The sequence below is a fragment of the Toxorhynchites rutilus genome, chromosome 3 (assembly GCF_029784135.1).
Source record: "Toxorhynchites rutilus septentrionalis strain SRP chromosome 3, ASM2978413v1, whole genome shotgun sequence".
Lineage (NCBI taxonomy): Eukaryota > Metazoa > Arthropoda > Insecta > Diptera > Culicidae > Toxorhynchites > Toxorhynchites rutilus.
Genome location: NC_073746.1, coordinates 70,227,326 through 70,251,167, shown reverse-complemented (window position 1 = coordinate 70,251,167; position 23,842 = coordinate 70,227,326). Strand labels below are relative to the sequence as shown.

The window sequence follows — 23,842 nt, the reverse complement described above, 5'->3', positions numbered from 1 at the left end:
TGATGAATTGATGGTTAAATTTTGCAACGTATATTCATTTAATCCTTCGTGACTTAATTAAGTGTACTTCGACTGACATTAACACTGCTGACAACGTCTACAGATGGATAAAGCTTATTTGAATCATTCATAATCATTTTACCTGCGACTGATTGACGGGTCGACAAAACCTGTAACCACAGCAGTGGAACTCCATACAATTCACTAACTAAAAAGTGTCCACATTTTCATCGCTTGTTTACGTGAAGAATATAATTTTTTCAGGCACACTTGATTTGAGTGTGTATGGATTTCTAGCTGTCTTAACGCAAGGTCTTTAATGAAGAATGACAAGATGGGAAGGTTGATATAAACATGTTTATAATTAAATAAGTTTATTCAAATATTAATATTGCCCTTCTTTAATTATTCAGTGCAATTTTATCAAAATTTGATAGAGAAATTAAAAAAGGAATGTTTTTTTCAATATTTTTCTGAGAAAAATATTGAAAAAAGCAAAAAGTACTGATTTTTATGGAATATACTCAGAAAAGCAAAAAAAAAAAAAAAAAGGAATCATTAAGAGGTTCGTTTTTCATTTCCGAATAAAACACAGAAAATGCATAAAATGGTGAGTTTCTGAAGATAGTTTCATGCAAAGCTGGTCGCGACTACATTTGAGGTGGTTCATACAAAAGGTTAAATTTTGTACCACTTTTTGGTGAATTTCAGCTGGTTTCAGAGTATCTGGAAAATGATCCAGTCTGTCATGCCTGACATCAGAGGGTGGAACATACGCTCGCTTCGAAGTGGATGGTTTCTTTGTGGTGATCATACGTGGGCGACCGGGAGTTCTGCAAAACATCTGGGCTTGATAGAATTTCGTAACCTCAGTCCGCAAGCTTGGTAAATGAATGTTCAAATGAGGATTCCGAAAAAGTCTGATTTTTTTTATATTTTTAAATTCAGTAGACTTCGGATCAGTTTTGTCTGCGGATCCAGTGAACTTTCCGGGTCCTCCAAGTAGGCTTGACACATTTGACTGTTTTTTATCTATCGTTTTTTTGTTCTTTAATTTCCTGGTCATTTTAGTATTCACCATCGCTCCCGAAGCCGTATTCAGGATCTACTTCGCCCTGCTTCTACCGTGCTGGAAATCAAACCAAAAATAGACTCAATTTCTGCAAACCAAATGTATCCGATGTTAATTTTCAGTAGAGTACACTTCAGCAGGAGTCTGACTTTTTTCGCTCAACTGCCCAACACAGCCTCAAGGCGGGTGTTGCCGTTAAAAAAAATAAAAACTATTAAACAACTTTTGGCATTTTCTTTTTATTCATACTTCGAGCCCAAGCCCGTATGCTCGCACCTTCCTCTTTACCCCGTCCATAAGGTTCTGTACAACGTCAGGTTGTAGTTTTTTTTTAACAGTAATCCATTTTCTCTTGAAGTCCGCCTCCGATTTGACAACTTTTGGGTTCTTCCGGAGGGCCTGCTTCATAATCGCCCAATATTTCTATATTGGGCGAAGCTCCGGCGCGTTGGACGGGTTCATTTCCTTTGGCACGAAGGTGACCCCGTTGGCTTCGTACCACTCCAACACGTCCTTTGAATAGTGGCACGAAGCGAGATCCGGCCAGAAGATGGTCGGGTCCTCGTGCTGCTTCAATATTGGTAGTAAGCGCTTCTGTAGACACTCCTTAAGGTAAACCTGCCCGTTTACCGTGCCGGTCATCACGAAGGGGGCGCTCCGCTTTCCGCAAGAGCAGATCGCTTGTAACACCATGTACTTTTTGGCAAACTTGGATACTTTCTGCTTGCGAATCTCCTCCGGAACGCTGAATTTGTCCTCTGCGGAGAAGAACAACAGGCCCGGCAGCTGACGAAAGTCCGCTTTGACGTAGGTTTCGTCGTCCATTACCAGGCAATGCGGCTTCGTCAGCATTTCGGTGTACAGCTTCCGGGCTCGCGTCTTCCCCACCATGTTTTGCCTTTCATCGCGGTTAGGAGCCTTCTGAACCTTGTATGTACGCAGGCCCTCCCGCTGCTTGGTCCGCTGTACGAATGAACTTGACAAATTCAGCTTATTGGCGACATCCCGGACCGAACTTCTCGGATCACGTCTAAACTGCTTAACTACGCGCTTGTGATCTTTTTCACTGACGGAGCATCCATTTTTGCCGTTCTTCACCTTCCGGTCGATGGTTAGGTTCTCGAAGTATCGTTTTAGTACTCTGCTGACTGTGGATTGGACGATTCCCAGCATCTTACCGATGTCGCGATGTGACAACTCCGGATTCTCGAAATGAGTGCACAGGATTAATTCACGACGCTCTTTTTCGTTCGACGACATTTTTCCAAATTTACGAAAAATTGACAGTGAAGCATGGCCAACGTGATCTATACACTCTTATCTGATTATAATCGAAAGCTGAAGATATAATTCCTAAAAATTAAATTTCTACAGCGTTTTTTCCGTGATGCAATTTGATGTGACACACCCTTTATTTATTTCAGATGAATTTTATGTTTACACAATAAAGAAAATGAATCTTACAAAATTCAGTGTTGCTTCAGTACTTCTTGTGTGCACGGTAGACTAGCTCAACTTTCGTTCTATGGACTACAAGCGTGAGATCTCATTATTTCCATGTCGTTTATCATATCGTTGTTTTTAAGTTTAACTTACAATTAATAAAATGATTATATATTGCGGAATCCACCAATTTGTAAACTGCGCGGGTTGAAGTCCTAACCTAAGGTGGCCGTACACTGTTTGCCCGGAGGTCAAATATTTGATATTTTTTGACAGATAAGGTTTGATTTGATATTTGTACAAACACTATTTTGTTTGCCACTCTTTAATTTTCAACAGTAGTAAACAATATCAAACATCAAACATGGAAAAAATCAACTGAAATATTCAAGGTAACCTAACCATGTACCGACAGGTTCGAAGAACAGACTGAAAAAATATTTTAGACATCTAATAATTGAATATTTGCTTGTCGTGTTTTGTGTAGAAAATATTTGATCAGTACACGTTGACCAAATTTTATCTGTCAAAAAGAGTCAAATATTTGGCTTCGGTCAAACAGTGTATGAGCACCCCTAGATTCAATTTCTGAATTAATTACGGGCAACGATATATTTTAGTTGTTATCTTACGCTTTATAATTAAATAAGTTTATTCAAATATTAATATTGCCCTTCTTTAATTATTCAGTGCAATTTTACCAAAATTTGATAGAGAAATTAAGAAAGGAATGTTTTTTTCAATATTTTTCTGAGATGGTTATTAAAATTATTTATTATTTAACCCACCCCACCCCCCAGTATTTGTTATTTTTTCCTGCTTTTCGTGCTTTGACCTATCATTTTCAAATATGTTTTGGAGGTTTAAAATTGTGACAAGATATAAATCTGGTGTGAAAGAGCGAATTGTGGAAAATTAAGTGGCAAATTTTCTAAACTTTATTGAAGTTTTTCTGTAGTATTTAATTTCTGAGTTTGTTCGAATGACCGACTGAAGTTGATCCATAGAAGAATAAGATTTCATTTGATATGTCGATTTTTGGAATCGACTCAATGGTTGAAAAGTTATGACGTTTTGGAAGAAATCTTACTTACTTAATCATCAATAGGCCCCAGTGGCATGTGCTGTACACAAAGTCTGCTAGTCTTTGAATGTTAAACTCAAAAAATGAAGGCACAGTATAGAAGTTTTTTGGTTTGCAGTTTGTTTGACAAATATTTTAGTTTAAAAATATATAGAAATATATATACAAATATAAAGTGAATTATACCACATCCACTATTCAAGAAAGTTGATGATACTTTTATTTTCTAGCATTAATCCAAATGCAGTAATCCTAATTATTATTATGGCCGCACTAAAAGACATGAAAAACAACAAGAAAAACGCAAACTTTGAAATTTGTGAGCTATTGCAGTATTACTTCAGCCATTCCATGCCAAACTGATATAGTGGTTTTCGTATTTTCGTGAAAATACGAAATTTCGATTTTTTCACTTTTCCCAGTCATTTTTTTTTTATCAAAAAGTCATAACTTTCGAAACACTAAGCCGATTCAGATGATCGACACATCAAATTGAAGTTAATTAGCTAGTCTTTTGTCAAACTTGCAAGAAATTTGAATTTTGTTTTCGTAATTATTAATTGTATCCATTTTTTATAGTTCACATGGTTTCGACACCAACGGCGCTATAATTTTCTATATTTTTTTTTTTTTGAAAACTAAGGATTTTTTACACATTTACATTTTTTACTCAGAATCAGATGTGTTCTTTTTTTTGAGTTATAATTTTAACCGAGATGATCGATTTATCAAATTAAAGCCAATGAGCTAGAATTTTTAGGAAAAATAATCACTTGCGAAAAAAAATAATTTAGTTTTCGTGATTAATAATTGTATCTGTTTTTTTATAGTTTACATGGTTTCGGGACCAAGGGCGCTATATTTTTATATTTTTTTCGGGAAACCTTCACTTAACACAGTAAAAAATCAGAGGTGTGTTCTTTTTCGTTTTTGAGTTATGATTTTTCAAAGTTAACATGTTTTTAAGCTTCGTTCGATCATCCTATGCGATAAGACTATTTATATGCGTATAGAATTCCCCTTTTTGCAAGTGTGAAATTATTGACTTCATTTAACTATGTCGATTATCTGAATCGTTTCAGTAGATCAGAAGTCATGAATTTTTGAAAAACGTAATTTTTGGAAAAAAGGAGAAAAATGATTTATTTCGGTTAAATTTGAAAAATCATAATTTAAAAACGAAGAAGAACACATTTTGGATGTTAGATAAAAAATTCTCAGCTTTCGAGAAAAAAAATAAAAAAATATTGCGCCCTTGGACAATGAAAACTATAAAAAACAAATACGATCAATTATTAAGGAAACAAAATTATTTTTTCTTGCAAGTATAGTATTTTTTTTTTTAACAGACTAGCTAACTGGCCAATTTGATATGTCGATCATCTGAATCGGTTTAGTAGTTCAAAAGATGAGTTTTTGAAGAATGTTATTTTTGAAAAAAGGGGAAAAACTAGATTTTTCGAACCACCCTAAAATGGAATGGGATCTAATATTTTGCGATAAGGAACAAAACTACTAATTTACACGAAAATCTGAGAATGGAATATATATAATACTAAAAAAATATAGTTTGGTGTTAATTTCCCCAGCAACTAAAAAGCTGGTTATTAGAAATTAATTGATGTTAACTTTTCATTATCTTGTAAATTCTAGATACAATACCAACAGAGGGTATTGAAAAAAAATAAATTTATTCAGAAATCATATTTTTATGTTGTTTTTTAAGCGTACATACGTTACCTAGTCGTATAATTATTGTATCATTCAATTTATTTCAATGAGAATGCTTTAAAATATTTCAACTGATGCTCTTGCCACATTTTAATTTGTCCAGTTTCTATGGCGAAGCTTCATTCGTAAATTACACATTTGTCATTATTGGTGGAATACGACCATAAAGGTCGAATAGCACAGCAAGTTATGATTACAATACATATGGGTTTATTTTGATAATGCAAATATTAATGACATTATACATAAACCGATAAAAAATCAAATTTTGTCCACAGAACTCTCAGCGTCTATATATATTATATATATATATATATATCATAATCATAAATTTAATAATATTTTTTTTTGATATATATATATATATATATATATATATATATATATATATATATATATATATATATATATATACCTCCCACCTTATATATGACGTCTCCCATCGTTTTAGAAACATCTTAACATTATGTTAAATTTTTAGAGCGTAAACCATCTGTCAATTTTTTCACTGTTCACATTTTCTTGCCACAAATCGTTGCCACTTTTTTCTCTCATGTTCCACTTCTCTTCTCTGCTGTAACGTGGATAATTGACACACTGTCTGTCATCCTAACAGGTTCGTCGGAAAATAACAAGCGGGTCGAACAAACATTATCCTTTATTGGTAATCCATTAATTCATTTGTTCATTTTATTATCTGCGAAATTAATATTATCAGGTTGAATTTGATCTCTAATGAACATTTCAAAATGGATTTCAAAATTTATCATTCTTACACTTCCTGGGTGAATTTAATTAATTATGGGCCTTCGCCCTTTTGTGGAATAAACTTGTGGACAGGGTTACCACATTTAATTCTGTAAAATTTTCTGAAAAAATCTGTACATCTGTATTTTTAGTCAAAAAATCTGTATAAAAAATCTGTATCGGAAAGTAAAGGGAAAAAAAATGAAAGTAAAGGTTTATTTTCACTTTGAACTTATTTTTCCTATTTATGAGTTATGAAAGTCGTGTGAATACAATAAAAAAAAATCATAGAAAAGTTTTTCGCCTCTGAATTGCATGATGTTTTTACATGGTTTTATTGAACTTTGCCTTCGAATTTTCCTTCAACTTCATCTTTGACGCTCCTCCTTGAGCCGATACATAGTTCTTCACTCTCAAAACAGTGTCCATAATTGTGGGAACCAACCGATTTCCGGATTTTGTATTGATGGCCCTGTAACACAAAAATATTCACTCAACACATGCTAATGAATTTCATCAAAAATGACTTTTTGTAAGTGTAAATGTAAGGCTCAATCGCATAAGCTTTGCGGAGCCGCAAAAAATGTCTTACAAACGACCTTAGCAATAGATACGAAAATTTCCCATCACGCCTTTTGACGTAATATATAATGATATATTCTAATATTCGACTTGAGTAGCCTGAATTCGTTATCCAAGCCTTGTCTACTGCCCTGTTTCAACGAATTGAGGAAATTGTCGCATCAAATCATTATCGTTGGGTAGCTTGACCAAATTTTGACGGTTTATTAAGGCTGCAGCTATGTTTCACCAGTTCAATATAGAAGTCACGACAGATCGATTTGAAGATCAACTTCCTAGCTGAATCCAATCCTTTTTAGCTCCTTCTGCATCGATACCAACGCAAACATCCTCAAGCTTCTTCAGAAAGTCAGCATCACGTAGCTTTCCAAACATAGGTTACCCAACATGATCAACACTCTTCTCTCATTACAAAGTTCGCAAAATTGAGAACTTTCTGATTGAAAGGAGCGATTGGAGTTATTGATGAACGGTAGAACAAAGTTTAGGAACAGTATAATCGGTTTAGCCATAGGATCGTCTAATTGAGTTAATATACGATTGGCGGATTGATTATGGTCAAACATAACTTGGAACGAAAAAAATAGTTTAAACTCTTTAAATCAATAAGATTTCGCTTAATAACTGCCTCCAACCAAAGCCATCTCGTTGCGTATGCACTGTAACAAATTTAATATTTAAAATTGAATTTCAAAAAAAATCTGTAAATTCTGTATTTTTGACGAAAATCTGTAATTCTGTATATACAGATTCTGTATCAGCAATTTGTTGAAAAATCTGTAAAATACAGAATATTCTGCATATGTAGCAACTCTGCTTGTGGAATAATATGAAAAAAGATTCTATCTGCAGTAGATTTACAGCATCTATTTTATATACATACACAAGCTGACCCGGCAAACTTCGTCCCGCCCAAAATTTGTTTTTTGTTATCAATATCTTCAAACATTCACGTTTTCTTACTATAAGCAAGTTCATGGGTCCAATCGCAGAACTGTTCATTGATTCATCTTCCAATCGACCCCGTTGAATTTACCTTTTATGATAAAATTCCTAGTATTTTTACCAAAACATCATTATAATATCAGATTATTTTATTTTATTATAATATCAAATTATTTTCAGACACAATTCTCGTTCAAGATTTTTCAAATGACATGTTTCTCCGTTACATGAAATAAATGTTTTATACAGAAAATATGATAGAATAAAGATAGCCTTAAATCGGACAATTCCTACATCGAGTTTTGCTCTTATCAACACATTCGGCGATACTTTTCTATTGGTATAGATAGAAGAAGATACAGGAGTGCGTTTCATCACATTAACGGCAGCAAAATCCAACACTGCCGGTACGCGATCTCGCCAAAAAGCTAAAACTGCCGAAGAGAACCGTGTTTAGTGTGTGCAAATCGTTTGACAACCGCTTTACTGTGGATCGGAAGGTTGGAAGCGGAACAAATCGAAAAGTATGCTCCCGACAAATGGACCGAAAGGTTGTTGCCATTATTGAGGAACATCCCAATCTTTCAGTTAGAAATGTGGCTCGAAAGGTTGCAAAATCAAAATCATATGTACAAAAAGTGAAGCAGAGGCATGGACTGAAGGCGTACAAAGTGAAAAAGGTGCCCAATCGTGATGATAAGCAAAATGTCACTGCAAAAAGCCATGCTAAGGTGCTCTACACCCAGTTTTTGTTCAAAAATGTTCATGCACCATAATGGACGATAAAACTTATGGTCCCGAAGACTTCAAACAGCTTCCGGTTCTCGTTTTTTATACTGCAATGCGAAGGAATGCCGTAGCCGAGTGTTTCAGGACCAAGAAGCAGTCTAAATTCCCCAAAAAGTACTTGGTTTGGCAGGCCATATGCAGTTGTGGCCGAAAATCCAAATCTTTCGTCTCTACCGGCACTATCAACAAAGAAGTCTACGAGAAGGAATGTCCCCAGAAGCGGTTGCTACCACTCATAAGAAGCCACGACTCTCCAGCATTGTTTTTGACCAGATTTGGCCTCTTGTCACTATGCAAAATCCATTCTGGAATGGTGTAATGCACATGAGGTCAAATATGTGCCAAAAACAGCAAATCCACCGAACTATCCAGAACTTCGCCCAGTGGAAAAGTACTGTGCACTGATTAAGCGAAAACTATTCGAAACTAAGAAGAAAGCGAATGGCATTAATGATTTCAAGAGGAAATAGAAAAGCACCGCCGCCAGCATATCTGAGGATACTGTACGGCATCATCTTGGTTCCCAGAGCGTTGAGTTTGTGCACTTGTGTACCAGAATTTGTCCTTTTAAAACTTATGTACATGAGCCTGTAAAAATAAACGAATTCGAAAATAAGTTTAGAGGTTGTATATGTGACAAGACAATATTTGAAACTGACAACATTTTGAAAATCTTTGCACAAGATTCGCTATAATCACAGTCGATCACGTGTCAAAGTTACGGTCTATTCTAACATAGTAACAATTCAAAAATTTATAATGCGTATAATGTGTAAATTTATAATATTGCCATTGGTTTTTATGGAGTGTTCAAATCTATTGGTGCAAAAATCTCGTGAAGCCACCAAGGAATGGTTTACCAATAAGTGCACTTCTCGTGATATTTAATTTTTCAATCGGTTCCCTAAATATCTTCCCGAAAGACGTGATCCTACGCCAAAACGGGCGTTTACGTACCACAGCGTGTACCGTGGCCGAGTGGTTAGCGTCACACCTTCAAATGTAGAAATTTATCGCCTTACAAAAAAGAAAATAGAAGATTAAAATTATTTCTTTTGTAAATTTTGGGCTGATATTACACATATACATTTACCCACAACAGCTAACGAGGCGGGGTTTTCACAGCTGATACGATTTACGATACGATACGATATACGATACGATTTTTTTCTAAACTGATTTCAAAGCTGAGAAAAACAAATTATCTTTTAGATAACACGTCTTGCTGAAACCTATGTAGGGGAAGGAGTCGGAACCATCATCATCATGATAATCGGTGGTCACAGACGATTATATATTTGTTTCATCACCACCATTATTCCACATTCCAAATAAACAGAAGCTATGATAAACACATCAATCTAGCTTTGACAGCGCATGAAAACAACCGCAACGGCAGCGTTCGGTGCTATCATACACAAGCACCCTCCAGCAGACGGCAAATATCATATAATCGAGTCTCTGCCTCGATGTGGTCAAAATCGCTCCGCTGTGTGTGTTGTTTTTAATTCACACTAACACACTAACGACCCTCTGAGGTGATTTTTTTCGGAGACTTCATATCAAACAAAACTGTTACATCAGTATTTAATACGTGCAAATATGCGCGTTGATATAAAACAAAACAAATGATGCTGAACAACAAGATTTCGGACTTGCATGCTAATTTTCATTCCACGAATTTTGATTTTGTTGAAAATTCTTTGTGTAGACAACAGCGACCGACTTTTATGCACCAACGCAAACAACACTTTGTTTATATCGCGTCAACTGAATCACTGAACGGTCGCATAGCCCTGGCTGTCATAACATGTAGAAACGAGGGGTTACTCAAAGTTTTTGAATGATTTTAATACTATTTTTGGGGTGGGCTTTTATTTTTGTCATCGCACAGTTGCACAGTTGAAGGGAGTAAACAAAATCTAACAAAAATGGCAAAACTTGTTCATTACTTAAGTAATAATTCAGCCATCCCCTGCCAAACCGATATAGTGGATTTGGATAATCGACATATTGGGTTGGGGAAAAAGAAATGTCGTATATTGTCAATATATGGCAACACTTAAACATATCTTGTGTTGTACTTATCGCATTGGGTCATACTATACGGCTATTTAAAGACGACAATCTGTGCTACAAGTGTCGTTTTGACAGTGTTGTGATTGTCCTTTCCAGTCTCCAGTTATGGCGCGTCAAAGATGGACCAAGCAAGAAATTTGCCATATTTGAATTTTGGTTTTTGTAATTTTTTATTGAGTTAGTTTTTCATAGTTTTCTCGGTTGAAGATAGAAAGCGCTCTATTTTTTATATTTTTGTCTGGAAAGCTTAGGTTTTTTAAATAATATATCCGAAAATCAGAGATGTGTAACAACATTTCGTTTATGAGTTTTTTTTTAACATGTTTTAATTCTTCGTTCAATATTCCTATGTAACTAAACTGGATCTATGCAACTAGAATCCAATCTTTCCGCAAGTGTAATATTTAATCAAAAAAGATTAGCTTATTGGCTTCAATTTAATATCGGTTCAGTAGTTCAAATGTTATGGTTTTTTGCACAAACGGGATAAAAGGGGAAAAATGATTTTTGGGACCACCAGTTAACTTTGAAATATATTATCTTAAAAACGAAAAAAATTGCTTCTCTAATATCGAAATATGTTATATAAAATATGTAAAAAATCAGCGTTCATAAAAAATATAAAAAATATAGCGCCCATAGAAACAATAAAAAACGACTACAATTAATAATTACGGAAAAAAATTGACCATTTGAAACCATTTGTTTGCAAGTGCAATATTTTTTAATATTTTTTAACTCATTGGCTTCAATTTGATCTCTCTAACATCTGAATCCGTTTAGAAGTTTAAAAGTTATGAATTTTTGAGAAAAGTCATTTTAGGAAAAAAGGGGAAAAAGTTGATTTTTTGGACCACCCTAAAATGGAAATGGCCGCCCTAATGAAAAAACAAAAAAAAAGGGTCTAATATTTTGCGAACAAAAGTGTCCTTTTCACGAATATCTGAGAACCACTTTATCGGTTTGGCACGGAATGGCTGAATTAATATATAATTCTATGGAATTACGGTAGTAGTTTTTGATGAAATATTCTAAAACTTGAGAAAAAATTTTAAACATGCAAGGTAGGCTTTGTTATGCCTATCACTCTATAGCCTTGATATTAAAATTTGTGAGTTGGACAATTTTTATTAATTTATGTATTTAGAATCTAAATCCGTTCACGTTCAAAATCTATACATTTTTTTCCATTCGAATCATTGAAATTGGCTCCTATATTGAAATTTGTCCTACGTCAAAATAATAATAACAAAAATAACAAAATGAACTAACTACAAAACTAGAATCTTGGAAATTTGAAGTGATGTATACAGGGTAACTTCGATACAACGTACATTTTACATTCAAAATTGTACGTTGTATCGAATTGTACGTTATATCGAAGCATAATATAGAACTCAGAAACGTAGCTTATATTACTTTATTGTGTTGCTGCTTGAGTAAGGTTAATGAATAAATTCAACTAGAATACGAAACCAATCATTCTCATGATATTTCCCTTTGTACTGTTGATTAAAATTTGATTCATCTAGAATCCAGAATCACAAAACAGTTGTATATCTAGATTGGTCAAAGGAACAACACGTGCTTTAGTATCAAAATACAGATAATTTATTGTTCTTTCAGAAAAAAAATATATTCAAAAAAATATTCCTTTGGACTTTGATAATGTGTACGTTATATCGAGGTAAAATTTACGTTAAATCGATTGACGTTATATCGAGGGTACGTTATAACGAGGGTACGTTATATCGAAGTTTCCCTGTATTTCATCTTCATTGGTCAGTTTATAACGTGGTTACAGCGTTTCATTAATCTATTTTTCTTTATTTTGTTGGTCCAAATCTATCGAATGTTCAGTGTTCATTTCGACAAAACATTAGGTGTTTTACATTTCTGAATTCATTGCTTCGTTTCAAATGTACAGACTTACTTTTTATATCAGTAAGAAAAAAAAACAAAAATTCTAATCGTAACATTGTTTCTCTCGTTTCGTTTGATTCTATTCGCAGACCAAATGTGGCACCCCACATCCGTTAACGGAACCTAAAACAACGCTGTAAATCGCTTCACAGTAGAAATCAACTCCAATCGGAAGAGAAGGGTTGCAAACACGATTCAGATCTGCACCGGGTAGCGTAACATTCCAAACGTGTGCACAACGGAAGTAACGGAGACAAAAATACGACCAACATCGCATCGTTCCAATGTGCAGCCAAACTCGACACGGCATATCCGGTGACAGTGGCTGCACAACCACCGCGACCACCGCCATCATCGTCATCTCGGTCAGTGCCAGCGACGACAAGTGCCAACCGGGGGTAGTAATTAGCATCGGAACTAGCAATCCCAGCGGAAGCAGTAGTCACTGTAGCAGTGACACGTGGAACGGTCAAATCGCGCCGCGCTTGTTTTCTTATCGATTGCTACTATTGCCAGTGAAACCGGGGAAAGGGCACAGCTTGGAATCATGAAAATTTCATCATCCCGAAATAGCAAAAACAACAGACACAGTCACAGCAGCTCCGACGGGAGTCGTCACGAAAGCAGTGGGATTGGCACCGGTCGACATCAGGTACGCTTGGAGCGATCAATCGCGGCAATATATCGTGCAAAATTGAAAAAGTGGAAATAGTAATCGTTTCGCAGTCGCGCGTGACGGAATCAATAATCACGCTCGCCCATACAGGACCGCAGCCGTCGAGAGAACTTTTGCCAAGAAGAAGGAGTATCACGAGTTCTCAGCTTCGACTAACATACTGCCAACACGCCACTGAAACCGCCAACACGCTTCGATTCGCCTAGGCTAACTGGAATTGGTCCTCGGATCTCTTTGTCTCACACACACGCTCTCTGCCCGACGGATACAGTGGGAATCCGCACGAGCCCTGTTTGAGGATAGGTTTTCTTTCCGGGCTAGCCAGAACCAGAACCAGAAGGGAGCAGAAAAGGAGGGGAAAAGTTTTTCTCCTCACGTTTATAACAAAAGGACGAAAAAAAGGAATCACTCGCACGCACGAAACTTCGCACTCGAAAACGAGGTGCGTTCCGGAAAAATTGGAAAACGGTTGGGGGGAAATCGAGGAACGTCAATCCCCTTGCACGTCCGAAGAGAACGTGGTGTCAGAACACGGAACCACCATTCCACATTTATCTTCCGATTAGATAATTCGCTCGAATCGAACCGGACAGAAGAGGAATGTCAAGAAAATGCGAAATGCGAACCCTCAGCCGATAAAACTAAACTAAGTAGTCGTTTAAGAGTTGTATAGTAAACTTATACTGACACTTTAAACAGTAATTGATATTGACTAATAATACCAGCTAGTATATTACTCATTAACATTAAAATAATAAAGTTTCATAAAGAGGACAAAGTTTGCTGCGATTCAATAATAATATTAATAATATCAATAGTACTTTAACAAATTTTCCACAAATTGAAATAATATTGATAAAATAACTATAAAGGAACTGGAAGTTTAATACATCTTAATAATAATAACTAAAAAAAAACAAAGTTCGAATAATATGTTTGGAAAACTCAATAATAAACAGAGAAACTTATCAATGAAAAATAAACATCAACTAATAGCATATTGTTATTAAACGTATTTAAAACAAAACGAATCATCTACTACTTGACGGCAAGTAATAAATATCATTAGCGTATCCAACCTAACAAATTTGATAGAACGAAACCGGTACTGAACATAACGCAAACGCACGCAAAAACGGAGAATACAGAAGCAAACAATCAATCCAAAAGGCCAATAGCACGACAGGATTTAAACAATCGCAGTCTACTGCTGAGAGAAGAAAAAAAACACGGAACAAACAACACTACAACACTGACTCGGAGAAAGGATAAAGCCGAAAAGGAAAACAACAGCAACAGTTTGAAGTGTGAAAATTCATCTTCGTTATCATCTTCTCGGTGGAGCGCACATTCATCGCTATCATCGTGGCAACGGCAACATGAAGAAGATTCTGGTGATCGTGATCAAGATGATCAAGATGATCTCCAAAATCATCATGCTGAGCCGATATCACAACTTTCGGTGCTACAAGCAGCTGCGGCTGTACAAGTGGATCATCGTGTTAATGCTGATCGCGAACTCGGTTATGGGTGAGTACCGCCTTTTGTTTTCTTTCGATCTATCATAACAACGATGTTTTCTCATCTTTGTGATTTGAGAGATGTAGAGCAGGGTTATTAGAGTAATGAAGATGAACTTATTGTGGAATATTTCGTACAAGATAATTGTACATCACAAACAAGGTACTTTACAAAGAGGAACTCACAAATGCATCTAGTACGACTAATGTCATACGTATATACGATGTACTACAGGAAAACAAAAAAAATATAGAAGGTTGTGTTCAAGACACGACTGCATTGTTGACGTAGAACTACGGAGTGTTTTTGTTTAATTCAAGTCGCTTGTTTATAACTGCGAATATTATTCTATAATGCCACGAACATTTTGAAATAACTATTATACCAGTTTGGTCACCCTGAAATGTTTTTTTTTAATTGTAGAATCATTTGACGATAATTGTTTGATGATTCAATCTTGTGCTCGCAGAGCAATACATGCTCGAGATAAGCGCAGCTGTCATCCTTAGTGGAGGAAGTTTTGCTACTGTCAAGCGAAATCAAATCACATACAAAATTCCAGAACGATATTTACTTTTTTGGTGACTAAATAAACGAAATAAACTCTATCTGTTAATCTCAACAACCTCGAATAGAGTAGCACTGCTTCATTATGAGCAAGATCAGCGCAAATGCAATCCTAGTTGAAAGCAGTTTTGCGACTGGCACGCGAGTCCAAATAAATTAGTAACTTAATATAACTTATTGAATAACTTGGTATTCCCTAAATATTTTTTTGGTGCACAACCTTAAAACTTGCTTCACAATAGCGTCAGTTCAATGCATTGATGGCAGAAAATAATATTGTTAACTGCTTGGAAAAAGGCTGAATATTTGTCTCAGCAGAGATTCATCACTAATACTCTAGCGTAAATATTTTCCTCCCGCTATCTCCCCTCCTTGTTTATATTTCTCATTACGACTACATAATTTGCAACACCAAACAATCGTCAATCATAGTATTAAAAAATATGCCATTGTTGCATCGTTACAGGGCCAATGCACACGGGAGCAAATACAAATGTGGTTTCAGCGTAGCGAAGATTGCCAGTCTAGCTTAACTTAGCTGTCATTCTTTGTGGAGAGAGTTTTCCTACCGTCATGCGAAACCAAATCACTGACAAAATTCCAGAATATTTATTTTCTTGGTGAGCTGACGATAGCCTAGCTCGATGATTCCCCACACAATTGTGTAGCTCAGAACCTTAATGCAATGGCGTCAGTTTGATGCAATGATTGCAATGCCAGAGACATCAGCGAGTGAATAATTTGGTCGCGTCTACAGCTCAATCCGAAACGAAGACATGTGATGACGCAAAACAAGGAAGAACAAGCGATGTTCATTGCTTTGAATACAGAACGATACTCAAAGTTCACCTTCCTTTCTTGCTTGAGAATTTAAACTTCTTCAGTTCATTTGTCTCTAGCCTTCAAAAAGATCATTGGAAAACTTTACTTTATCAATCATATTACTCCTCCACCCCCCATTGCGTTCAGAAATGCATTCGATCCCTCGCCGTCCAGCTCGCCTAGCAACGATGTTGTTCTGTCGATTTCCTCACGAAGATTGAAAGTTTGCCTCAGCGAAATCCACTGTTTATTGACGAATTTACGCAAAGCTGAATCAGCTCATGCGTCATCTACATTAGAACTCAGAACCACAAAAGTGAGGGTGTTTGTTTACTTTACGCACTGAAAAGCAAGATTCGGTGGAGATTGTTCATTTTATTTCAATTTAGATTCATTTCAGCAATTGAATGTCGTCAGTATATGGTAAGAAAATTGGAGTTTTGTTTATTTACGATGGTTTCCACACGCGATTTGACCAAAGTCATAGATAATCTTCGAAAATTTTATGTTTGATAATGCATACCGGTTATTGATACTATGGATAATTGCGATAAAATCGATATCATAACAAATTGGCTGATATCATTGATTATGTAGGGGTCGATACGAGAAGGGTTTGCAGTATTTTTAGCGCAAAACACCTTATTCATCGTTTACTTAGTTGAAAAAAAATAAAGTTACAATACTTATAACAAGCCATTCCTCGTAATGTACATAGCACATTGTAAAATGATGATTTTCTAACCGTTTCAGCGTGGAGAGAATAGATGAAACCGGGAACTTTGAAGATAAATTCTGATTTTTCTAGAAAATTTGAAAGAATTTTATACCAAAAAAACAAAACATCCTCATTTTACTCGCTGCGCCATCTGGTTGTAAATCCAACGTAAATTCGTCAATACTCTATTCAAATAATCCCCTTTGTTCTTCTTCTTTTCCTTTGTTCACGGAGACTTTACATCTTACGATTTCCCCTTAGTTGCCATATACAGACTATGGGATTCAGCAATTCCAAATGAAATCGTCCTAAAAATGCAGATTTTAATAACTTGTATTTTTGATTCCAATGAAAGTGTGTATTCCGTTTGGGTTGGAGGAAATATGAGTTTTTCACAGCAATTGGGAATTTTTTGATTCAGGCGTCACTTTTAAAAAGGGCGTATCGATTTTAGTAAGAGAAATCTTTAATAATTAATATCTCAAAAACTATGAGTCGTACCGAAATAGTGTCTTAGAAAGAGTTATAGAGTATTGATGGTTGAATATGAAAAAAATGTACACTGAGAAAACAAATTAGTACTCTTTTTTATTTACAAAATAAAAATTCAATTTGCAATATCCAAAGTACATATTTTTAATTTTTTTTTTATTTTTTCATACAAAATAGAAATCATGCAGAAAATTTAAAAAATGGGCCCAAGATGATAAAACTATTTTTGACGAACTTTGTGGAACATCGAATTTTTAAGAATTTTCGAAACTTCGAATTATTGTATGTTAACAATCATTTTTAGCCACAAATTATGAATCCTGATGTGATTTAAAACAAAAAAGGTTATTCTCAATCTCCTTCTAAATGTAGCCATTTTCGAAATATTTTTAAAAAATATTTCTAATTTATTGTCTTTTTTATAGTAAATAATCCCTTTTAATATGTTTGTCGTGTTATACCGTCATGTTCATGAAATTTTATGAATTTGCTTATAATTTCCAACAACTTTTCCAAATACATCATCATGGTTCATTTTTTGAGTAAGAAAAATCTTTGATAATTTATATCTCAAAAAGTAAGAGTCGTACCGAAATAGTGTGTTAGAAAGAGTTATAGAGTATTGTTGGCTTAATTTGAAAGAAATATACACTGAGAAGAAAAATTGGTACTCTTTTTTTTTTATTTACAAAATAAAATTTTAATTTGCGATATCAAAAAATATGTATATTTTATATTTTTTTCATATAAAATAGAAAATGCAGAAAATAAAAAAATGGGCCCAAGATGGTAAAACTATTTTCGACTAACTTTGTTGAAGATCGAATTTTTAGGAATTTTCGAAACTTCGAGTTTTTGTATGATAGCAGTCATTTTTTAATCACAAATTATGAATCCTGATGTTATTTAAAACAAAAAAGGTTATTATCAATCTCCTTCTAAATGTAGCCATTCTCGAGATATTTAAAAAAATTATTGTAATTTATTGTCTTTTTATTAGTAAATAGGCCCTTTAAATATGTTTGTCGTGTTATACCATCATGTTCATGAGATTTTATGAATTCGCTTATAATTTCCAACAACTTTTGTAAATACATCGTTATGGTAAAGACATATGTTTAGGAGTTACGTTACGAAACATTCGAAGACATGTGGGTTAATACAAAACGTAGCGAAACTAAAAAAATCTTTTTTATCTTAATACAAACTTCAATCAATCAAAAAAATTTTGGAAATTATAATTTGGAATTCATAAAATTTCATAAACATGACGGTACAACACGACAAACATATTAAAAGAGATTATTTCCTATATAAATTATATATTTTATATATTTCCTATATAAATAAAATTTTAATTTGCGATATCGAAAAACAAGTATTTTTTTATATTTTTTTCAATTTTTTCATATAAAATAGAAGTCATGTAGAAAATTTAAAAAATGGGTCCAAGATGATAAAACTATTTTTGACGTAATTTTTGGAACATCGAACAAATTTCGTCAAAAATAGTTTTATCATCTTGGGCCCATTTTTTAAATTTTCTACATGACTTCTATTTTATATGGAAAAATTGAAAAAAAAATGAAAAAATACATATCTTTCGATATCGCAAATTAAAATTTTATTTTGTAAATAAAAAAAAATGAGTGGGTTATATCTATGATATAACCGCAAGGTTGACGTGGAACTACCTTAGCTTAGCAATCATTCGATTGTATTGATTAAATTCTTGATTGAATGAAACAGTTTCCAAATTCAATTGAGTTCAATATATTTGCTCTGTGAGTGAATAAAATTAACAAATGCCGTGTAAAGTCAACTCATTTATTGTGATTGATTGCTCTTCGTTACAAGTAAATTTAATGACGGACCTTTTACGTTTGGTATGATGACTAGAACAAAATATATGTACGGAAGAATTATCAAACGTTTGATGAACCAGCCTAAGGCTGAAAATCTTTCCAATAAAGACCAAAAAAAATTATCAAATAATTATTTTATTTTACATTTCCCTCTGAAGTTTACATCCCAAAAGTGTACACACTTCTCGAATCTCGAATTTGCTTGAAACTGGGAAGTTCATTCGCTTCTAGTGTCTGCACAATTTTCCCAGGTTCCTAAGTTTAGAAGATCATGTTAGGACAGACATATTCCACTCTGCACAAAGGCAAGCGAGGACAAAAGTACTCGCAGTTTGCATTTATTTTTTCCCCAGAAACCTCGGTTTTGAAGTCTGTGTTAGGGAAACACATTTCAATCGGAACAAAAATACCCCCGATTTGTATGAATTCGCAATGCCGATTTCCCCACGCTCCATGGATTTGAAGTCTGTGTTAGGGAAACACATTCCAGTCGGAACAAAAATACCCCCGACTTGCATGAATTTGAAATACCGATTTCTCCAGGCACCTTGGTTTAGAAATCTCTATTAGGGAACACATTTCGGTGGGAACAAAAGCTCCCCCTACTTTCGTGTGTTCTTCTTCTTCTTTTTGGCTTTAAGAGGGTTTAAACTTTTCAGTTCACTCGCCTCTAGGCTCTTTCGTGTGTTTGCAATGCCGATTTCGCTGCTTGGTTTTAAAGTCTGTGTTAGGGAACATTTTTCGATGAGAACAAAAGTCCCCCTACTTTCATGTATTTGCAATGCCGATTTCCCCAAGGCTGCTCTCTCCTATCCAGTACGAAATGTTCGAGCTATAAGCATTCGAAATCTTTCATTTTTTTCCTGCATGTTCTGTGTTTAGGTTTTCATTTTACCCTCCATATATTCCGGTTAGACGTAGTCCCACGTCAAAAGAGTACTAATTTTTCTTCTCAGTGTATATTTTTTTTCAAATTAAGCTAACAATAATCTATAACTCTTTCTAACACACTATTTCGGTACGACTCATATTTTTTGAGATATAAATTATCAAAGATTTTTCTTACTCAAATCGATACGCCCTTTTCAAAAGTTACGCTTGAGTCAAAAAACGAACCATGATGATGTATTTGGAAAAGTTGTTGGAAATTATAAACAAATTCATAAAATTTCATGAACATATTAAAAGGGATTATTTACTATAAAAAAGACAATAAATTAGAACTATTGTTTTTAATATTTCGAGAATGGCTACATTTAGAAGGAGATTGATGATAACCTTTTTTGTTTTAAATCACATCAGGATTCATAATTTGTGGCTAAAAATGATTGTTAACATACAAAAATTCGAAGTTTCGAAAATTCCTAAAAATTCGATGTTCCACAAAGTTCGTCAAAAATAGTTTTACCATCTTGGGCCCATTTTTTAAATTTTCTGCATGACTTCTATTTTATATGAAAAAAATATCTATATAATATTCTAAGATACTATTTCGGTACGACTCATAACTTTTGAGATATACGTTATCAAAGATTTCCTTACTCAAATCAATACGCCCTTTTCAAAAGTTATGCTTGAGTCAAAAAATTCCCAATTGCTGTGGAAAACTCATATTTCCTCTGACCCAAACGGAATACACACTTTCATTCGAATCAAAAATACTCATGTTTTGTCATTTGTCGATTTCATTTGGAATTACTCGATTGTAATGTATAGCATATCAAACAAATCTTATGGAATTTTTGATTCGTTTGGTATGTAAATCGCCAAAATTCGTTCGCGACAAAAATAGTTATTAACGTTAACTTTATTTCATAAAAACGTGACCTGTTTTCTGAATTGGCACCCTTAATGAAAGACTAGAATTATAATTATTTTTATAACCTCACGAACCGTCATTTGTATATATGACAACATTTGTATTTCTAGAATCAGGAACAATGGGATGTGGAGGTGGAGTGGGCGGTTGTTTAGATGATAAGCAATAGCTTTCTCGCACGGCTATTTGGAATGTTATTCTAGATCAGTTACAACTTGAAACATAATACGAAAAAGATGCAATCGGATTCGTCATTTCGGTCGTCTATTTTCTCCATTTCAGTTCCTCTATTTTCGGTCGTATTTTATTGGAAATGTGTGGAAATTTATATAGAAATGTTCAATTAGGGTTTAGTGTTATGTGTTTTAAGTAATCAAATAACGTAAAGTAAAAAGTTTCGTTCATATTTACAAATTGTAAGTTACTTTCGTTTAAAGTTGCAATGATGATCTAATATGATTTACTATTGGACAATTTTCCAAAGCATGTAATACAATTTTGCAATAGTATTTTGATTCTATTCATATGTCGATGCGAGTAAAAAACTGCATCATCTTGATATGCATATATGGTTTCGTATAGATCAATTTTACGATAGTGTATATCATAAAACCGATTAAACGATTTTAGATGTACACAATTAACTGTCCAACTTCTATAAGTCCAGGTGATGATCTTGCTGATTTGTGTCATTCTAAACAAACAATGCTTCAATTTATATTCAAATATATTGTGTAGGTATTGGTAAGTATCATACACTGCATGATTACGCTGAGCGTAAACGAATATTTTTGTATTTTTCAAGTGTCAAGTTTCTATAAGACCAGCTACATTTTTCTGTTGTTATAGTTGTTTTGATAAATAAACTTGGAAAATGCCGAAGGGAAAAGTGCTCACGGAGAGATAAGAAAGACAAATCGATGCATTTCACCAAGAAAATGTTGGTATCAAAGAAATTTCTCGTCGGATTGGATGATCCCACAAGTAGTGCTCAATTATTAATCCTCAAGAGTACGGTAAGAAGGAAAGAGCTCCACGTAAATCGAAGCTCTCTGACCAGGATGAGTGAAAAATAGCTAGAACAGCTTCGAATACTTCAAAATCGTGTATGCAAATAAAGCAATATTTCAATTTAAATGTTACTTGGGTGATAATTCGTCAAGTTTTGGTAAAAAATTCTCACATAAAGAGGTCTTGAAAGGTTAAAGTTCCTAATCTTACATCATTTCACATCGGAAGACGTCTGAGTTTTGCCAAAGCTCACAGAAACCGACAGTGGAACATGGTATGTTGTGACAAAGAATGTTTCCAAAAGAACACATTTTGCTGTATACTATATCATAACGAAAAGTTCTTTAATGTATGTCTTCACTGACGAAAAAAGTTCAATTTGGATGGCCCTAATGATTTCAACGGGTATTGGCGTGATTTACGGAAGAAGGAACAGTATTTTTAAACCTGTAATTTGGGTAGAGGCTCTTGCATGGTTTGGGCGCTCAAGATAGCTTTCACACCATCCAAGGATTACATCCATGTTCTGGAATCATCACTTCTACCGTTTTTGCGTGGATATCGTCACAAAAATTCACATTCCAGCAAAACAATGCTACCATTCATACCAGCAAGGAAACTAAGCAATGGACTAAGGACCACAAACTTAAAATAGTTTTTGGGGGTTTCTTGTACGCAGAATCTACACTGAGGGAAAAGGGTACACCACGATTGAAGAGCTCATGGTCGTAATTTCGGAAAAATTGAAAAATATTGAGAAATCCGTTCAGCAACATTTGGTAAATAGTATTCCAACACGAATTTACCAGGTTATTAGTCGAAATAACAAGGTTGCCAATCATTGACATGTAAATCAACCGATCGATTTGAATTTTTCATTGATAATACTTATGAATTTTTGAAGTGGTCTTATAGAAACTGGACAGCTGAAACTATTATATTTAAGCACAATGAATAAACAAACAACTCTTTTGAACGAAATTGACGTTAAATATACTTTATTCTAAGTATTCAACAATGTATGAATGTATCTTGTTGAAATTCTAACTATTTGTGTTGCAACGAAATAGAATCAGGGTGGTCTTATAGAAGTTGAACAGAGTGTACATACGTTCCGTGATATTGTAATCTAATCTAATTAAAGTTTACGTGGAAAGGACTTTTGAAACGAATAATTCACTGTTGGGCGGGAATCAAAATGAAACGCTAAAAATGTAGCCACTCTGTATCGCACTGAACGGGCCATTTGGCCACCTCATTAAAGCCCGCTCGCAGGATACCCTGCGAAACATTCGCGCCGCCTAGGGCGAAAGTTGTGTTACCTCAAAATAAGTACTCTCTCGAGAGGATTAAAGCGAGAAGATCGGCAAAGAAGTTACTTCAGTGCGAAGTTTGGCACCAGATCATGTTGCTGAAGCTTGTATGCTTAGAACAACAACAACAAGCACAATAACAATAACGGCGAGAGCGCAAAAGGAAAGACTCCCATCCCTAATTGGTGATTCTTGTAGCCTGCTAACTTTACATATTTTACGAGCCACGCTAGTAAGAAAGTGTACCAGCAAGTGGAAAGATCCTCTTGAAATTCTCGATAGCAACGCACATTTACATTACGGAATAATTATAGCAACGCTCCCTGTATTCCCGCCTATCTTTCCGGTTAAGAATAATGGACAAGTTTGATACGATTATCTTTCGCGCAGGGGAAGACATATTTTTCAGCAGGTGTTATTTGAAATCGTTTAACCTACCAGCAACCAGGGTGGTCGGGTGAGAAAAGATGGCTTAATTGTGAAGACGCTTGCTCTGGTGACTGCATTTCATTTTGTGGACAACTCTATTCTATGACATTTCAATTAATGTTTTTTTTTTGGGAATTTGGAATATTTCCACGAATATTTATCGAAAATCTCGAAAATAAAGTACACATTTTTTGTCGGATAAATAAGCTGTCGT

General features: G+C 34.6%; 1 protein-coding gene across 3 annotated transcripts in view; it reads left to right on the top strand.

Annotated features, from left to right (window-relative positions):
* Window positions 1–23,842, top strand: part of LOC129774618 (neuronal acetylcholine receptor subunit alpha-7-like) — a 301,121-nt gene that overhangs the window by 35,305 nt on the left and 241,974 nt on the right. For all 3 annotated transcript variants that reach the window (XM_055778388.1, XM_055778389.1, XM_055778387.1), the window contains one exon: window positions 12,485–14,601. In XM_055778388.1, coding sequence (XP_055634363.1) covers window positions 14,451–14,601 — 151 coding nt within the window. In that variant the 5' untranslated portion in view covers window positions 12,485–14,450. The remainder of the gene's footprint in view (window positions 1–12,484; window positions 14,602–23,842) is intronic.